The sequence below is a fragment of the Myxine glutinosa genome, chromosome 8, assembly GCF_964187855.1.
Source record: "Myxine glutinosa chromosome 8, kmMyxGlut1.1, whole genome shotgun sequence".
Classification (NCBI taxonomy): domain Eukaryota; kingdom Metazoa; phylum Chordata; class Myxini; order Myxiniformes; family Myxinidae; genus Myxine; species Myxine glutinosa.
Genome location: NC_136268.1, coordinates 138,971,330 through 138,990,778, shown reverse-complemented (window position 1 = coordinate 138,990,778; position 19,449 = coordinate 138,971,330). Strand labels below are relative to the sequence as shown.

General features: G+C 45.1%; 1 protein-coding gene across 5 annotated transcripts in view; it reads left to right on the top strand.

Moving 5' to 3' along the window:
- Positions 1-19,449, top strand: part of RASGEF1B (RasGEF domain family member 1B) — an 89,757-nt gene that overhangs the window by 32,467 nt on the left and 37,841 nt on the right. For all 5 annotated transcript variants that reach the window (XM_078783761.1, XM_068125276.2, XM_068125277.2 and 2 more), the window contains exons 2-4: positions 16,944-17,117; positions 18,035-18,148; positions 19,177-19,314. In XM_078783761.1, coding sequence (XP_078639887.1) covers positions 16,947-17,117; positions 18,035-18,148; positions 19,177-19,314 — 423 coding nt within the window. In that variant the 5' untranslated portion in view covers positions 16,944-16,946. The remainder of the gene's footprint in view (positions 1-16,943; positions 17,118-18,034; positions 18,149-19,176; positions 19,315-19,449) is intronic.

Sequence of the window (19,449 nt, the reverse complement as noted above, 5' to 3'; positions counted from 1 at the left end):
ACCATTTGATACAGTGTTCACACCATTTGATACAGTGTTCACACCATTTGATACAGTGTTCACACCATTTGATACAGTGTTCACACCCTTTGATAGTGTTCACTTACCCTTTGATAGTGTTCACACCCTTTGATAGTGTTCACACCATTTGATAGTGTTCACACCATTTGATAAGTGTTCACATCATTTGATACAGTGTTCACACATTTGATACAGTGTTCACACCATTTGATACAGTGTTCACACCATTTTATAGTGTTCCACATTAGTCACATTTGATACAGTGTTCACAACCATTTGATACAGTGTTCACACCATTTAATACAGTGTTCACATCATTTGATACAGTGTTCACACTCATTTTGAGTTACTTCTAGTGTTCACACCATTTCATACAGTGTTCACACCATTTTATAGTGTTCACACCATTTGATACAGTGTTCACACCATTTGATACAGTGTTCACACCATTTAATACAGTGTTCACACCATTTGATAGTGTTCACACCATTTGATAGTGTTCACACCATTTGATAGTGTTCACACAATTTGATAGTGTTCACCACATTTGATAGTGTTCACACCATTTGATAGTGTTCACACCATTTGATACAGTGTTCACACCATTTGATACAGTGTTCACACCATTTGATACAGTGTTCACACCATTTGATAGTGTTCACACCATTTGATACAGTGTTCACACCATTTGATACAGTGTTCACACCATTTGATACAGTGTTCACACCATTTGATACAGTGTTCACACCATTTGATAGTGTTCACACCATTTGATACAGTGTTCACACCATTTGATACAGTGTTCACACCATTTGATACAGTGTTCACACCATTTGATACAGTGTTCACACCATTTGATAGTGTTCACACCATTTGATAGTGTTCACACCATTTGATAGTGTTCACACCATTTGATACAGTGTTCACACCATTTGATACAGTGTTCACACCATTTGATACAGTGTTCACACCATTTGATACAGTGTTCACACCATTTGATAGTGTTCACACCATTTGATAGTGTTCACACCATTTGATAGTGTTCACACCATTTGATACAGTGTTCACACCATTTGATACAGTTTAAGGGCTGCTAGGAAAGCATCCCAAGTCCTGGAGAGGAGTGTTGTGGGTGGTTGAACCTGCTTTCTATAACACCCGCATTCTTTCTGGAAAGATGATCAAAGTTTGTCTCTCCCTTTGTCTTTGTCTTTATTGAAAACTACAAAATCAAACATGCCTTTCAGCCTCAATAACCCACATGGTGTACCACATCAAGGCCATGATTGGCTAGTTTTGCAGATTATCCTTTGTGTTTGAAAGTAAAAGTAGGCCGAGCGCCACTATCCAAGGTTAACTTCTTTTTCTTCAGGCATTTTATCAGTTTCAAGATATTTTGCCTGAAACATAAAGCATTGTTTGCAAATAATTACACCCAATATGGAATTTTGACCCAAGTGGCTTTGTATTAAATATATGTGCTTCTTAGTAAAGTTCGATAGCACTGGTGAACTATCGCAGAGAGCGGTAGGTACTAGGTTATTCCATATACAGGGTGAGTCAAAAGTAGCGCCCGATTTCTGTTTATATATTATATATACATATATATGTCTGTCAGTTGATTGTTTGTTCGCCATTTGTATTACAGTGTACAAGAAGGTAGAAATAAATGAATGACATGTTTATCTAACCATTTATTCGGGGAAAATTATTTCGGAAAATTATTACGTGGGAAACCCTTAGCTACATTCGTTGCCGTTTTCGGACGACCGGACTTCTTTGCAGTGGCTACCGACCCTGTTGCTTCAAATTTCTCGACAATCGATCGTATGTTTCTTCCCTGGGGTGGGTTAATATCGAATTCCTGTGCCAATCGGCGTGCCGCCATCGTTGGTTGTTCATTACATTTGTAGTAATGTTTCACGGCCGCAATGCGTTGATTCATTGAAAGGTAATTCATGGTTCAATTTGGTGCAACTTCAGTAACTTTCCAAACTCTCAGCAATAACCTGCAAAACAAAAACAAAAATAAATACATTAAGAAAATTAATAATCCGCAAGACAATTATTAACAACATGACATCCCAGAAAGAATCTGACAGCCGAAAAAACAGAAATCGGGCGCTACTTTTGGCTCACCCTGTATGTAGGGATGGCACGGGTAAAATAATAGAATCCTTTCTGATATATGGATTTTGCAAAGGCAAACAAGTGGTAGTCCTCCATAGACTTGACGTGCGTTCACTCGTTGATTTTCTTTTTATTTCCTTTTTTTCTCTACAAGAGCGAGGCTCATGGAAGAGTAAAGTTAAATTGACAGTGGGGTAGCAGGGCAACAATTGGGCACAATTGGCAAGACTGTAAATGGACAAGAAAGGAAGAGTGGGAAGGGGGAAGATGGGGAGGGAGGAAACCCCAAAACCAGCAAGTAAGATGGTTGGGTTAGGAAAGGGTTAATGGAGGTAATAAAGCTCATGACTCAAGATGGGGGATGACACAAGGTGGCGGTGCACTGCCTGCTTGTAACTCTGGAAGAATTGGAAATAACGGCCTCTGTACGGTAGTTATATAGATAGATGGGAGTACTGAAGCACAAAGTTGAGGTTAGCTTGGCTTTTGAACGTTTAACCAAAATGAGGTTACTGGAAGAACACGAGCATCCTGGAGTAGATAGAGTCTGAGTACTGAGAGAGACGGAGGGTGCGATACAGAGAAGATACGTTAAAGAAACACGGAGAACGTCTTCTACCGACTCCTCTCTGGCCTTGCACCCCCAGCTCTCTCTGGGCTCTGTCCCGCAAATATTCCTACAGGTCGCACAAGATCTGCCTGCAACCCTCTTTTGGTTAAACTGCCAAAATCAAGACTCTCTGCTCACCTTCACTCCTTCATTCCTCTTTTCTCCCGCCTCTGGAACAAACTCCCTCACTCTCTTCAATCCCACTCCACCCTCCAGGTCTTTAAAACAGCTGTTCACCACCATCTCTTATCTTCCCCCATCCAAAACCTTGATCTTTTCTATCCCCGATAATTTCACCCCAATTCCACTTTTTGAAATACCAACTTCTGACTTGGAAGTCCTTGGTGTCCTTGTGTTTTATACTTCTCCCACCCCCCACCCCCCCCCCCCCCACCCCTTCCCACGCCTCCTCCCCCCGAGCCCTCTCCCTCCCTCTCCCTGCCTCTCCCTGCTCTCAAATGTTGTGTGCTCTCAAGTGTTTGTGTGCTTCCCATTCTCTTGTCTTCCGCTCCCTCTTTTTATATATTTTGTTTGTCTGGTTGATTTGTTTGTGAAGTAAATGTCAGCTCTTTCACGAGCCTCGATTCAGTATACAAAAAAAACCAAAAAAAAAAACCACCAACCTACCTGAGATGTGAAAGCAACCTTGTGCTTCAGCCTCGTCAGGAGGTTCCAATAATTTTGAAAACCTTAGATTCCATGGGATCCAGGAGAAACAGATGTGATGCTGGGGTTCCAGCCCATAGGGGAGAGCAGTTTCCTATTGAGCGATGGACAAAGGTCTTGTATACTGAGTAGCTCTGATGTTCCATGGAAGGACCTACAATCATAGCTAAATCTGTGTTTTTTTCCAGTGTATTTAATGATCCCGCAGTGCGCTTTGGGAAATAGTATGCCAATGTGTGCCGGTACCCTAATTAGGTTCTAAATTCCTGCCCTAACTTACAGCGCTCAGCTACACCTCATTATTGATGTAGCCAGCAGACCAAATTCATGATTTAATCCCGGTCAAATAGGCATTCACTACCTGTGGATGGATTTTTAGAGGCTGGAATGTAAAAAGGGAAAGCACTGCTTGACAAACTACGATGGCATGCTGAAAAGTAATGCCTCCTATTCTTTTGCTCCAAAACAGGTAAAGATATTCGAATGAAACAAAGCGCATTCTGCACGTTAGTTCCTACCCACCATTGGATGTGAATTTTTGTGATTGACATTAGATTTCTCAATGCTAGAGGGAAGCACGACATTTATCCGACTGGAGATGAGAGTTGGGATGACTGACTGGAGATGAGAGTTGGGATGACTGACTTGAGATGAGAGTTGGGATGACTGACTTGAGATGAGAGTTGGGATGACTGACTTGAGATGAGAGTTGGGATGACTGACTTGAGATGAGAGTTGGGATGACTGACTTGAGATGAGAGTTGGGGGAGTTGGGACGACTGATTGTGGATGAGAGTTGGGATGACTGACTTGAGATGAGAGTTGGGATGACTGATTGTGGATGAGAGTTGGGATGACTGACTTGAGATGAGAGTTGGGATGACTGACTTGAGATGAGAGTTGGGATGACTGACTTGAGATGAGAGTTGGGATGACTGACTTGAGATGAGAGTTGGGGGAGTTGGGACGACTGATTGTGGATGAGAGTTGGGATGACTGACTTGAGATGAGAGTTGGGATGACTGATTGTGGATGAGAGTTGGGATGACTGACTTGAGATGAGAGTTGGGACGACTGATTGTGGATGAGAGTTGGGATGACTGACTTGAGATGAGAGTTGGGATGACTGGGGATAAGATGAGATGACTTGAGATGAGAGTTGGGATGACTGATTTTAGATGAGGGGTGGGACAACTGATTGTGTATGAGAGTTGGGATGACTGACTGGACATGAGAGTTGGGATGACTGACTGGACATGAGAGTTGCGATGACTGATTTGGGGATGAGAGTTGGGATGGCTGGGGTTAAGATGAGATGACTGTAGATGAGTGTTGGGATGACTGACTTGAGATGAGAGTTGGGATGACTGATTGGGGATGAGAGTTTGGATGACTGACTTAAGATGAGAGTTAGGACGACTGATTGGGGATGAGAGTTGGGATGACTGATTGGGGACGAGAGTTGGGATGACTGACTTGAGATGAGAGTTAGGACGACTGATTGGGGATGAGAGTTGGGATGACTGACTGGAGATGAGAGTTGTGGGAGTTGGTACGACTGATTGTGGATGAGAGTTGGGATGACTGACTTGAGATGAGAGTTGGGATGACTGACTTGAGATGAGAGTTGGGATGAGAGTTGGGATGACTGACTTGAGATGAGAGTTGGGATGACTGACTTGAGATGAGAGTTGGGATGACTGACTGGACATGAGAGTTGGGATGACTGACTGGAGATGAGAGTTGGGATGGCTGGGGATAAGAAGAGATGACTGTAGATGTGTGTTGGGATGACTGACTTGAGATGAGAGTTGGGATGACTGATTGTGGATGAGAGTTGGGATGACTGATTGGGGATGAGAGTTGGGATGGCTGGGGATAAGATAAGATGAGATGACTGGAGATGAGTGTTGGGATGACTGACTTGAGATGAGAGTTGGGATGACTGATTGGGGACGAGAGTTGGGATGACTGACTGGGGATGAGAGTTGGGATGACTGATTGGGGATGAGAGTTGGGATGACTGATTGGTGATGAGAGTTGGGATGACTGATTGGGGATGAGAGTTGGGATGGCTGGGGATAAGATAAGATGAGATGACTGGAGATGAGTGTTGGGATGACTGACTTGAGATGAGAGTTGGGATGACTGATTGGGGACGAGAGTTGGGATGACTGACTGGGGATGAGAGTTGGGATGACTGACTGGACATGAGAGTTGGGATGACTGATTTGGGGATGAGAGTTGGGATGGCTGGGGTTAAGATGAGATGACTGTAGATGAGTGTTGGGATGACTGACTTGAGATGAGAGTTGGGGGAGTTGGGACGACTGATTGTGGATGAGAGTTGGGATGACTGACTTGAGATGAGAGTTGGGATGACTGATTGTGGATGAGAGTTGGGATGACTGACTTGAGATGAGAGTTGGGACGACTGATTGTGGATGAGAGTTGGGATGACTGACTTGAGATGAGAGTTGGGATGACTGGGGATAAGATGAGATGACTTGAGATGAGAGTTGGGATGACTGATTTTAGATGAGGGGTGGGACAACTGATTGTGTATGAGAGTTGGGATGACTGACTGGACATGAGAGTTGGGATGACTGACTGGACATGAGAGTTGGGATGACTGATTTGGGGATGAGAGTTGGGATGGCTGGGGTTAAGATGAGATGACTGTAGATGAGTGTTGGGATGACTGACTTGAGATGAGAGTTGGGATGACTGATTGGGGATGAGAGTTTGGATGACTGACTTGAGATGAGAGTTAGGACGACTGATTGGGGATGAGAGTTGGGATGACTGATTGGAGATGAGAGTTGGGAGAGTTGGGATGACTGACTGGAGATGAGAGTTGTGGGAGTTGGGACGACTGATTGTGGATGAGAGTTGGGATGACTGACTTGAGATAAGAGTTGGGATGACTGACTTGAGATGAGAGTTGGGATGACTGACTTGAGATGAGAGTTGGGATGACTGATTGGAGATGAGAGTTGGGAGAGCTGGGGATAAGATGGGATGACTTGAGATGAGAGTTGGGATGACTGATTGGGGATGAGAGTTGGGATGACTGATTGGGGATGAGAGTTGGGATGACTGATTGGGGATGAGAGTTGGGATGACTGATTGGGGATGAGAGTTGGGATGACTGATTGGGGATGAGAGTTGGGATGACTGATTGGGGATGAGAGTTGGGATGATTGATTGGGGACGAGAGTTGGGATGGCTGGGGATAAGATGAGATGACTGGAGATGAGAGTTGGGATGACTGACTGTAGATGACATTATTGTCGATGAATGTTTGGGTGCACCATATTGATCCTGAGACTAAGAGACGGTCAATGGAGTCGATAACAGATCACTGTCCCCGACTTGGCTCTGTCATATTTTCATTTCTTCCCCAAACTGAAGGAACACCTTCGTGGAGAACATTTTTCTTCTGACGATGATGTCAACCCCTAGGAAGTGCTGGTTAAGTTAGCAGGAAGCACAGTTCTATCATGGCAGCATCACAAAACATCACGTTGCCAGAAATGTGTGGACCGTAGTGCTGATTATGTTGAGAAATAAATATGCACCATGATAGAATATAGATTGATGTAAGTATCCGTCATTGTTTTTTCATTTAAATTTTTACTGGTTTTGGAGAAAAAGAATCAGAGGCATTACTTTTCAACATGCTCTCATATAAAGGAAGGAGAGGCATCTGCCCAAGATGAAGAGACTATCAGATTGTACAAGATTGAAAAGAGAGCTGAGAAGCTGCCATTTGGCAGGTCACAAAAGAGGAGAATGAAACAAAGCAGGATTTTTATTTTTTATTTTTTTGTATACTGAATCGAGGCTCGTGGAAGGGCTAACATTTATTTCACAAACAAATCAACCAGACAAACAAAATATACAAAAAGAGGGAGCGGAAGACAAGATGGGGAGAGAAGGGGAAGCACACAACCACAACATTTGAGAGCAGGGAGAAGTGTGGGAGGGAGAGGGCTTGGGGGGGAGGAGGCGTGGGAAGGGGGAGGGGGGGGGGGAGGTATAAAACACAAGGGGACCGAAATTAGCGGGGGTAGAAAAAATCAAGGTTTTGGATGGGGGAGGATAAGAGATGGTGGTGAACAGCTGTTTTAAAGACCTGGAGGGTGGAGTGGGATTGAAGAGAGTGAGGGAGTTTGTTCCAGAGGTGGGAGAAAAGAGGAATGAAGGAGTGAAGGTGAGCAGAAAGTCTTGATTTTGGCAGTTTAACCATAAGAGGGTTGCAGGCAGATCTTGTGCGACCTGTAGGAATATTTGGGGGACAGCGCTCAGAGAGAGCTGGGCGGGCAAGGCCAGAGAGGAGTCGGTAGAAGACGGAAAGCCCACCAACCTGCCTGTGGTGAGTGAGTGAAAGGCCCTTGGAGTTAGCTTCATCGCAGGAGATTCCAATGATTCTGAAAGCTTTGGTTTCAACAGCGTGAAGCCGAGCTCGGTGTGAAGCAGGAGCACCAGCCCAGAGGGGAGAGCAGTATTCCATAGAGCTGCGGATGAAAGCCTTGTATGTGGTGAGGAGCGCAGGTGTACCAAGGAAGGACTTCGCACGACGGAGGATGCGACGGAGTCGGCGACTGGCTTTGGAGGCCAGATTTGAAATGTGGTTTTCCCAGGAAGATGACGAGGAAAGAAGGAAGAATAATTAATAAGAGGAAGAGGGAGTGAAATTTTGTTTTTAAATGGGGATTAAAAGGTTTTGTTGAAAGGTTTTGCGGACAAGTGGAGTAGAAATTTCAAAACAACCCGTTTTGCTGAAACCGCGTCAATGTTTAACTGAGCAAGGTCTGCCATTAACGAGACCTCAAAGAGTTTGTTGTTGTGACATTGTTGGAAAGTTGTTGAAATGGACATAAAGCAGGGCAAACTGGGTCTTTTTGTTTCGTTTACTCAACTCTTTCCATTTGATATCGTCCACACCATCGCAGAGCGAGCCCTCGGATGCACACTTTCAGTGTACTGAACACATATTACCATGAATGGGTGTGAGAGGGCATCTTGAGCACATTATTAACGTGCCAGCTTGTATCCATCTCTCATTTTGCATGCAACATGGCTGCCTCGGTGTTGTTTGCGTGACACTTGCGGGAGCTGAAACCACATAGGTACTTGTTGTAGTGCCAGTGAAGTACCTACTTGTAGTGGCTACAGGTGAAAAGCCATTCATATCTTGGTGGTGCGGTGTACGAGAGGCCATGACCTCATGTGTTGATCACTCAGCTGATCCTTGGCCTATTAAATAATCTCTCAGGCATGCGATATTTGTTTTTCATAACAGGTTCAATCAAACTATGTGTGGTATGAAAAACAACATATTTGCCTGATCTAAATGATGTCACACGGTTAGCTGATGTTTCTTCATTGACGTCTTCATGCTTTTATTTTTAACTGTTGCATCCGGTATATTTTGGACTGACAGGATGGTCTGGAGGTACACACACTCGCTTCTAAGCTGACAAGCCTGGGTTAGAATCCCGACCCAGCTATAAACTGTCATCCTGGTGTTTCACAGCAGTGTGATGCATCATTGGATCTTTCAGCATTCATTCACAGCACAGCATTCGTCCCTCGGATGGATGTGAAACGGGAATATCGTCTGCCAGGATTTGTTGGAGGACGTTAAAGATCCCACGGTGTCTTTTGCGAAGAGTAAGTGAGATATCGCCGGCGTCATGAACAAATTACAAATTGCTGCCCTAACCAACTGCAGCAGCGGCACAGCCGTGCCCTCGGCCAATGACGCTACCCCGCAGCCTTGTGCTGCATATGAACGAGGAAGAAGAAGAATAAGAGATCGTTTTGGCTTCTGAAGTTTAATTTGTCACTTAATATTTAATAACCACACTCATCAAGAGTGTGTATTTTTTAATGAGTATAAGCAAATTTTCATCCATATGAGAGCCTTTGAAAAGGCTCTACAAATGAGATACCCATTTTCGTTATATACTGTAGGTATGTGAGAAAGATGTTTTCTTTCTTATTATACCCAACAGGTAACGACCCATATGTTGAAAAATAATTGAAATCCTTGAAATGCTAGTTTTGTCATAATCCGTCCATAACTTTTTGAAATATCATGATATATGTATATATTTTGGCCCCATGACTCAATGGTGAAGAATCACGTAAAAATTCTTGGATCCAGATCCGGATTCGAATCTTCACCAAAATCTAATCGTTTCATCCTTGTCACATACCCAACTTCTCCACTAAATTTCGTCCGCATCCGTAATTTCATCCCTACCTTTTGAGATATCCTGTTCACAAACAGACAAACAGCAGACAGACAGGGGTGAAAACATAACTTCCATCCACCTTAGGTGGTGGAGGTAACAATAATAATGTGTTCCCTTACAAGGAACGTCAATGCAGGAGAAACCATTAGGGCCACCAAGTCTGGGCAATGGTTGCCAACCTATGGCTGTCCGTGCTCTAATTTTTTTTAATACTGTATGTCAATCAAAGAAGGCAAACCACCGACCTCCCAGACTCAGATTGGACGCTGCACTTCTGAGTCTGGTTAGTGTTTTTAATGCATCTGCCCCGAGAGGATAGTACAGAAGTGGTACACTTACTCGTGAGCAGTCTAGTCTGGGTTTGACTCCAGACCCAACCAGAAACTGTCGAATTGGTGCTTCACAGGCTGCGCGTTTCATCATGAGGTGTGCCAATTCCAGACCCAACCAGAAACTGTCGAATTGGTGCTTCACAGGCTGCGCGTTTCATCATGAGGTGTGCCAATTCCAGACCCAACCAGAAACTGTCGAATTGGTGCTTCACAGGCTGCGCGTTTCATCATGAGGTGTGCCAATTCCAGACCCAACCAGAAACTGTCGAATTGGTGCTTCACAGGCTGCGCGTTTCATCATGAGGTGTGCCAATTCCAGACCCAACCAGAAACTGTCGAATTGGTGCTTCACAGGCTGCGCGTTTCATCATGAGGTGTGCCAATTCCAGACCCAACCAGAAACTGTCGAATTGGTGCTTCACAGGCTGCGCGTTTCATCATGAGGTGTGCCAATTCCAGACCCAACCAGAAACTGTCGAATTGGTGCTTCACAGGCTGCGCGTTTCATCATGAGGTGTGCCAATTCCAGACCCAACCAGAAACTGTCGAATTGGTGCTTCACAGGCTGCGCGTTTCATCATGAGGTGTGCCAATTCCAGACCCAGCCAGAAACTGTCGAATTGGTGCTTCACAGGCTGCGCATTTCATCATGAGGTGTGCCAATTCCAGACCCAACCAGAAACTGTCGAATTGGTGCTTCACAGGCTGCGCGTTTCATCATGAGGTGTGCCAATTCCAGACCCAACCAGAAACTGTCGAATTGGTGCTTCACAGGCTGTGCGTTTCATCATGAGGTGTGCCAATTCCAGACCCAACCAGAAACTGTCGAATTGGTGCTTCACAGGCTGCGCGTTTCATCATGAGGTGTGCCAATTCCAGACCCAACCAGAAACTGTCGAATTGGTGCTTCACAGGCTGTGCGTTTCATCATGAGGTGTGCCAATTCCAGACCCAACCAGAAACTGTCGAATTGGTGCTTCACAGGCTGCGCATTTCATCATGAGGTGTGCCAATTCCAGACCCAACCAGAAACTGTCGAATTGGTGCTTCACAGGCTGCGCGTTTCATCATGAGGTGTGCCAATTCCAGACCCAACCAGAAACTGTCGAATTGGTGCTTCACAGGCTGCGCGTTTCATCATGAGGTGTGCCAATTCCAGACCCAACCAGAAACTGTCGAATTGGTGCTTCACAGGCTGCGCGTTTCATCATGAGGTGTGCCAATTCCAGACCCAACCAGAAACTGTCGAATTGGTGCTTCACAGGCTGCGCGTTTCATCATGAGGTGTGCCAATTCCAGACCCAGCCAGAAACTGTCGAATTGGTGCTTCACAGGCTGCGCATTTCATCATGAGGTGTGCCAATTCCAGACCCAACCAGAAACTGTCGAATTGGTGCTTCACAGGCTGCGCGTTTCATCATGAGGTGTGCCAATTCCAGACCCAACCAGAAACTGTCGAATTGGTGCTTCACAGGCTGTGCGTTTCATCATGAGGTGTGCCAATTCCAGACCCAACCAGAAACTGTCGAATTGGTGCTTCACAGGCTGCGCGTTTCATCATGAGGTGTGCCAATTCCAGACCCAACCAGAAACTGTCGAATTGGTGCTTCACAGGCTGTGCGTTTCATCATGAGGTGTGCCAATTCCAGACCCAACCAGAAACTGTCGAATTGGTGCTTCACAGGCTGCGCATTTCATCATGAGGTGTGCCAATTCCAGACCCAACCAGAAACTGTCGAATTGGTGCTTCACAGGCTGCGCGTTTCATCATGAGGTGTGCCAATTCCAGACCCAACCAGAAACGGTCGAATTGGTGCTTCACAGGCTGCGCGTTTCATCATGAGGTGTGCCAATTCCAGACCCAACCAGAAACTGTCGAATTGGTGCTTCACAGGCTGCGCGTTTCATCATGAGGTGTGCCAATTCCAGACCCAACCAGAAACTGTCGAATTGGTGCTTCACAGGCTGCGCGTTTCATCATGAGGTGTGCCAATTCCAGACCCAACCAGAAACTGTCGAATTGGTGCTTCACAGGCTGCGTGTTTCATCATGAGGTGTGCCAATTCCAGACCCAACCAGAAACTGTCGAATTGGTGCTTCACAGGCTGCGCGTTTCATCATGAGGTGTGCCAATTCCAGACCCAACCAGAAACTGTCGAATTGGTGCTTCACAGGCTGCGCGTTTCATCATGAGGTGTGCCAATTCCAGACCCAACCAGAAACTGTCGAATTGGTGCTTCACAGGCTGCGCGTTTCATCATGAGGTGTGCCAATTCCAGACCCTACCAGAAACTGTCGAATTGGTGCTTCACAGGCTGCGTGTTTCATCATGAGGTGTGCCAATTCCAGACCCAACCAGAAACTGTCGAATTGGTGCTTCACAGGCTGCGCGTTTCATCATGAGGTGTGCCAATTCCAGACCCAACCAGAAACTGTCGAATTGGTGCTTCACAGGCTGCGCGTTTCATCATGAGGTGTGCCAATTCCAGACCCAACCAGAAACTGTCGAATTGGTGCTTCACAGGCTGCGCGTTTCATCATGAGGTGTGCCAATTCCAGACCCAACCAGAAACTGTCGAATTGGTGCTTCACAGGCTGCGCGTTTCATCATGAGGTGTGCCAATTCCAGACCCAACCAGAAACGGTCGAATTGGTGCTTCACAGGCTGCGTGTTTCATCATGAGGTGTGCCAATTCCAGACCCAACCAGAAACTGTCGAATTGGTGCTTCACAGGCTGCGCGTTTCATCATGAGGTGTGCCAATTCCAGACCCAACCAGAAACTGTCGAATTGGTGCTTCACAGGCTGCGCGTTTCATCATGAGGTGTGCCAATTCCAGACCCAACCAGAAACTGTCGAATTGGTGCTTCACAGGCTGCGCGTTTCATCATGAGGTGTGCCAATTCCAGACCCAACCAGAAACTGTCGAATTGGTGCTTCACAGGCTGCGCGTTTCATCATGAGGTGTGCCAATTCCAGACCCAACCAGAAACTGTCGAATTGGTGCTTCACAGGCTGCGCGTTTCATCATGAGGTGTGCCAATTCCAGACCCAACCAGAAACTGTCGAATTGGTGCTTCACAGGCTGCGCGTTTTATCATGAGGTGTGCCAATTCCAGACCCAACCAGAAACTGTCGAATTGGTGCTTCACAGGCTGCGTGTTTCATCATGAGGTGTGCCAATTCCAGACCCAACCAGAAACTGTCGAATTGGTGCTTCACAGGCTGCGCGTTTCATCATGAGGTGTGCCAATTCCAGACCCAACCAGAAACTGTCGAATTGGTGCTTCACAGGCTGCGCGTTTCATCATGAGGTGTGCCAATTCCAGACCCAACCAGAAACTGTCGAATTGGTGCTTCACAGGCTGCGCGTTTCATCATGAGGTGTGCCAATTCCAGACCCAACCAGAAACTGTCGAATTGGTGCTTCACAGGCTGCGCGTTTCATCATGAGGTGTGCCAATTTTCGGATGGATGTTATTAAGCTTGGTGTTCCGTCTGTCAATGTTACATGGTTGACATTAAATATCCCATGGTGTTTTTTGACCAAGGGGAAGCAAATTATTGCCGTCACCCTGAGCAGGTTACAAATTATTGTCATCTTCAGCCAAATGTCAGGCCGAACCAGACTGTTCATGAAAGACGTGGACCATAAACCTTCCCCAGCTGACCCCACAATAGGGTATGAAAAGTTAAGATAGTAGTAGTAGTAGTTTTAGTAGTAGTTTGAAATGCAATTAATTGTAAATGAATTATAATTTAAAATAATTAAATTAATAAAATTAATTTTTCAAATGAAATTAATAAAAAATCTATTTAAAATAATTAGTATTAATTAATTATTTCATAATTATTATTAATAATTAATTGATTAATTTTAATTAATTTAATTTAGTTGTAGTGTGCAAGCGTGCTTTTTGTATCTCCATGCTATTCCCTAAAAGGTAGAAATGAAAAATGAATACGTACACCTTTGTATAAGTGAACTGACAGCATTTTCCTTTTTTTACGGCCATGTTGTAACATCTATCTATAATTCCAGCAATCTCTGTGTGTCTGTCTGTGTGTCTGTGACCGCTGTTTCTCGACAACCACGGGTCCGATATACTTGAAACTTGCCAGGTATATTGCTGGGGACCCGAGGATGTGCCTTTTCAAGGTTTGAAATTAATCGGACAAGTACCTACCGAGCTATGTCCAAAAAACGCTTCAACCAATCAGAGAGCAGCGAGCTATCACGTGTGCCGAACCGTTAATGCAATGCAAGCGTTAATGCGTTAATGCAAGGCTTTTCTTTTTTTCCCTCTTCTCTTTCTACTTTTCCTTGCGATTAAATTGCAAACAGCCAAAATACGTTGGCGCTAATTGAATAATTGGCCATTAACACTAAAATAATCGTAACTGCGATATGCCAACTTCCGGACAGTGCAGCCTTCCCTGTTGTTGTTGTTTGCAGCAGCTGTTTGCAGCAAGGCAAGGCTTTTCTTTTTTTCCCTCTTCTCTTTCTACTTTGCCTTGCGATTAAATTGCAAACAGCCAAAATACGTTGGCGCTAATTGAATAATTGGGCATTATGTTTTACAACTAATAAAAACGAATTTGCGATTCATTCGCTTTCCTGCGCGTTTGTGTACGCGATGGCGATTTCTTTACCAAACTCCGGAAGCCGTTCGCTTTGGACCGAACCATTGCATGTAAATAGAGGGGGGGGGATTGTCACCACTCGCAAGCCGTTCGCTTTGGACCAAACCATTTCATGTAAATAGGGGGGGGGATATAATTTTAGATATATATATAGTACGGGCATGCCCTAGTCTCAACAATTTCTATTTTTACTTTCATCCATTATGTTTGAGATATGTGAACCCCAAATTCCTGACCTGTTGCTATTCTGAAAATCTGGCCAGACTGCATTGAGTTGCTTTACTTTGACCTCACTTTTGTCTGCACATTCCATGGATTTTTTTTGCAGCTTTCACGCCGTCATTCAGCTCTCATTTATTGAAAGCAAGGTATTTTTAATTCAATATGTTGAAGAGCAACAGCATTGTCACCCGAGCACTTATCTTTTCCTTGGGTTTGCGAGGGAAGTCTTGGTGCCTCGGGCGGCCTCTTCCCAGGGCCCGTGTGGGATCTGCGGACAACGTCCGATCTGACTCTATCAACGTCCTTGTCCGTATGTTCAAGTTCCCCCATGAGCTTAAACAAATCCCAATTTGATCTCCCATTGTAAATACTCCATACACAGTTGCTCATTGGGTTTCTGAGACGACGGCATGAAGACAAGATGTTCAACTCTACCATTGATTTTCGCAGATAATTTGGAATTTGACCAAAGCAAGAGAATATGCTTTTGAACGATGGCCTGGGATCTGTAATGCCCATGTTACGGATGAGGCACCTGGCAGAACATCCTGGCTGATGCATGGGCTCCATAGTATCGGGAAACCTGACAAAATGGCTCAGGATGGTTTTCGTTGAATTATTTTCCACCGTTAACAGGAACTCGAACCAGACAGCTCGGGGCACAATATCAACCGAGCTATCTCTACCTTTCTATGTTATTATTTTTGAGCCAGAAAAATATGCTCAATGGAAAATTAACTCTGATTACCTCTGAGGTATTCTGCCAGGCCTAATGATCATATGTCATTGCAATTGGTGCTTTCGGTACATAATCAATCCATCTTTGTTCAGGTGACATCGTACATGCAATTCCCTTCCGCCATAGCTACATTCAGTGTTTCAGCTGTTATCCCAATGGAATTGTTATTTTGATGACTGCAGCTGTTGGGAATTCTATTTGTACTTTTTACTCACTGTCTTGCCTTCCCTGCTGCCTTCCCCAATTGTCACATTCCTCTCTATCTTCTATCATTACATCTTTCTATTCCCTTTTTTATGTTTCTTTCATCCTAGTCTCTATGATATTTTTTCGTAAGTTTGTCTTTCACTCAGAATTTGGCACACCTGAGCTCCTCACCACATACAAGGCTTTCATCCGCAGCTCAATGGAATACTGCCCCCCCCCCCCCCTCTGGGCCGGTGCTCCTGCCTCACACCTAGCTCGGGTTCACGCTGTAGAAACCAAAGCTTTCAGAATCATTGGAATCTCCTGTGATGAAGCTAACTCCGAGGGCCGCAGGCAGGCAGGTTGGTGGTCTTTCTGTCTTCTACCGACTCCTCTCCGGCCTTGCTCCCCCAAATCTCTCTGTGCTCTGTCCTCCAAATATTCCTTCAGGTCGCACAAGATCTGCCTGCAACCCTCTTATGGTTAAACTGCCAAAATCAAGACTCTCTGCTCACCTTCACTCTTTCATTCCCCTTTTCTCCCGCCTCTGGAACAAACTCCCCCACTCCCTTCAATCCCACTCCTCCCTCCAGGTCTTTAAAACAGCTGTTCACCACCATCTCTTATCTTCCCCCATCCAAAACCTTGATCTTTTCTACCCCCGCTAATTCACCCCAGATACACTTTTTTGAAATTCCAACTTCTTTCCTGGAAGTCCTTGCGGTGTCCATATGTTTTATACCTCTCCCACCCCCCCCCCCCCCCCAAGCCCTCTCCCTCTCACAGTTCTCTCGATGTCCCTGCTCTCAAATGTTGTGTTTGTGTCCTTCCCCTCTCTCCCCATCTTGTCTACCGCTCCCCTTATTTTGTGTTTTATGTGTCGGTTTGACTTTTTGTGTGATTAATGTTAGCTCTTTCACGAGCCTCGATGTTGTATACAAAAAAAAATAAAAAAATTTGAAGATGTAAATGAGTGTACCAGTTAAGGTGTATTGTCTTTACGAATGACTGAGGTTGGTGATATCTTGGGTTCCATGTTCGGAAGCCCACCCAGGTATACAAGGTTACAAGGCACAGCTCACCAGAGGCCTGTGGCCTTGCTTTCTCCCGCACTCTTGTTCCGCCAGATTATGCCTCAGCGGCCTTTGCTTTCCTCCATGTTTGCAAGTCCCGGGTACTCTCCCCACGCACGGTCCAGCGTCTCCCATCCTGGACTCGTCTACCACAATGGCTGTCTCGTTTCTGGCTCATTGGATGCCCTCATCCATCTCTTGATTCCTTCTGCTGACTACTACCCAGACGTAGGTGGCTTGGTAGTACTACTACCCAAACAGTGCTTACCCTATGATACACCGCCTATTATCCCCACACTTTTTGGGAAAAAAATTATACTCAAAAGTTGTTTGAAATATTATTTTAACTCAAAAGTTGATATTGGATCATTCCTGGTGGAACCTTTTTGCCATCTTTCAACTTTGCTTTCAGTGGGAAGCGTGGGGAGTTTGCTCTAGTTTGTTTTGTCATCATTTAACCAAAATGTCACAATAGTTCAGTGTTAGCTATTTTAAACATTGACTATTCATTTATGATCATTAAATAAAAGGATAAATGTCACCAAAAGGATGACGCATTAATTGCCGGATACCGGGCGTCTCTTCAACTCGTCTCTCTCTGCTACTTCCACGTTTTGACCTCTTCTCCCCCCTCCCTCCTGCAAACTTACACTGTACGCTTCCTGCTACCAGCTCATTGTTTAAAATGAATGATATATATTAGGCTGTCCTGTCTTTTTCATAATTGCTGGCAGTCTAAAGTAGTAGGTGAGTCTTGTGGATCTGGACCCTTTTTTTTTCCCTCCCTCCCTGTCGGCCTTCATTTTTACCCATGGATTTTGGGTGTCTGACCAGCTGTCACCACACACGAAACAAAAAAGAAAACGTGTTACCTTTTCACGTGCCACAGATAAGACGTTAATTACAGGTGATTTTTCTCTGCCTTCCGTCACTCCGCGAGCACGTCGCGCTGCAACACGCCTCGTATGCAGTCTGGGAAGTGTCGCATGAAGCCTCGTCTGCCAAACCACTCGGCTGCCTGAATCACAAAACATTTTCAAGGGCAAAGGGCAACTGAAAGAAACAGCTACTAGGGTAACAGCGATTATAATGATGATGACGAAGGTGGCAACCCGGTTGTTAATCGAGCGTGGTCTGCTTTGCAGCGGGCGTACATATTCACCTTCCTGCTTACATCCCGACTCTTCCTGGAGCCTCAAGACGTTCTCGCGCAACTCGTCCATGTCTGTTTACAGAGGCAACACAAAGGAATGGACGTGGTGAGCAAATTTACAGTTTGTCTCTTTGTGAGTTGTGCTGAGTTCTGCAAAATGACATTTTGAAGCGATCTTTCCTTTCCTTTAGTAAGCAATGGGCTGGAAGGATGGCTCGGAGATGGCATAGTCGCCTTTGAGCTGTCTCTTCTGGGTTTGATTGCTGAACCATGAACTATAACGACATCACCTTTGTCTTTCACAGGAAGGGTTATAGCTATACGTGAGCTTTCTTTCCGAGCTACTCAACAGGCTGGTGGGAATGGGAGGATAGGCCAGAGGTAGTGCATTGTTCACTCTGGGTTTGATTCCCGTTCCTGAATACAAACTGTCACCCTGATATCCCGACGACAAATTTTGCAAGTAATATATTACATAAATGGGTCACATCTGCTTGCATTGATTGGTGGTGGACGCGGAAGATCCCACGGTGTCTTTCAATTAAGAGGAGGCAGGTTATCCGTGGCACCTGGGCCTTCGTTTAAGTTTCCTGATTTAACATGCGATGACACTGCATCTGCGACACAACCGCACCTCGATAATGACCAATGTGCCAAATTCACCGTTGAGTGTCACTCCGACATGCAATTGCTGAATAATAAGCGTAGAGCTTGCCCAATTTGGTGGCCAATTATCCCGCTAGCCCAGGAAATATTCAGCCTGTTCATCTCTGGCACTTCCAAGTATTTTATGAAGATGGCTGACCCACAATGACGGGCTCTTGAAAAAGACACTGCAGGATCTGTAACGTCCACCAACAATGCCAACAGGTGTGACAAATGGCTTAACATCACATCCTACCTGATGGATGACACATTCATTGATGCATGTGAAGCACAAAGGTAACAGTTTGGATAATTTTTGGTTCTGACTGGGAATCAAACCCAGACTAGACATCTCAAAAATATGTGCAGAAATTACCAGAAGGAGGGTCCTTGTGAGGTGTGCTTACGCATTTGTAAGTTGTTGGGGGAGGGAGGGAGGTAAATTCTCATGACCCCCAATGTTGGATCTGTGCCTGGTGTTGCGAGCAGGGAACACGTACATCTTCGTGGCGCATTCTCCAACTCCTAGCTGAGTGGACAGATACGTTTCCTTACGATTTCCTGAATGAAGAGACAATGAGCCGGCTCAAGGAGGTGATAACCCAGGCTACGGTTGGACGAGATGATGTGAGACTGCCTCTTGTTATCTTTAATGTCTGCTTACAATTCTTCACTTGATATTGAAGCCTTATTACAATCCATGGTTCATTAACATTGAAGATTAAATAACAAATAAATAACTACAGTAGATCAATCGATCTC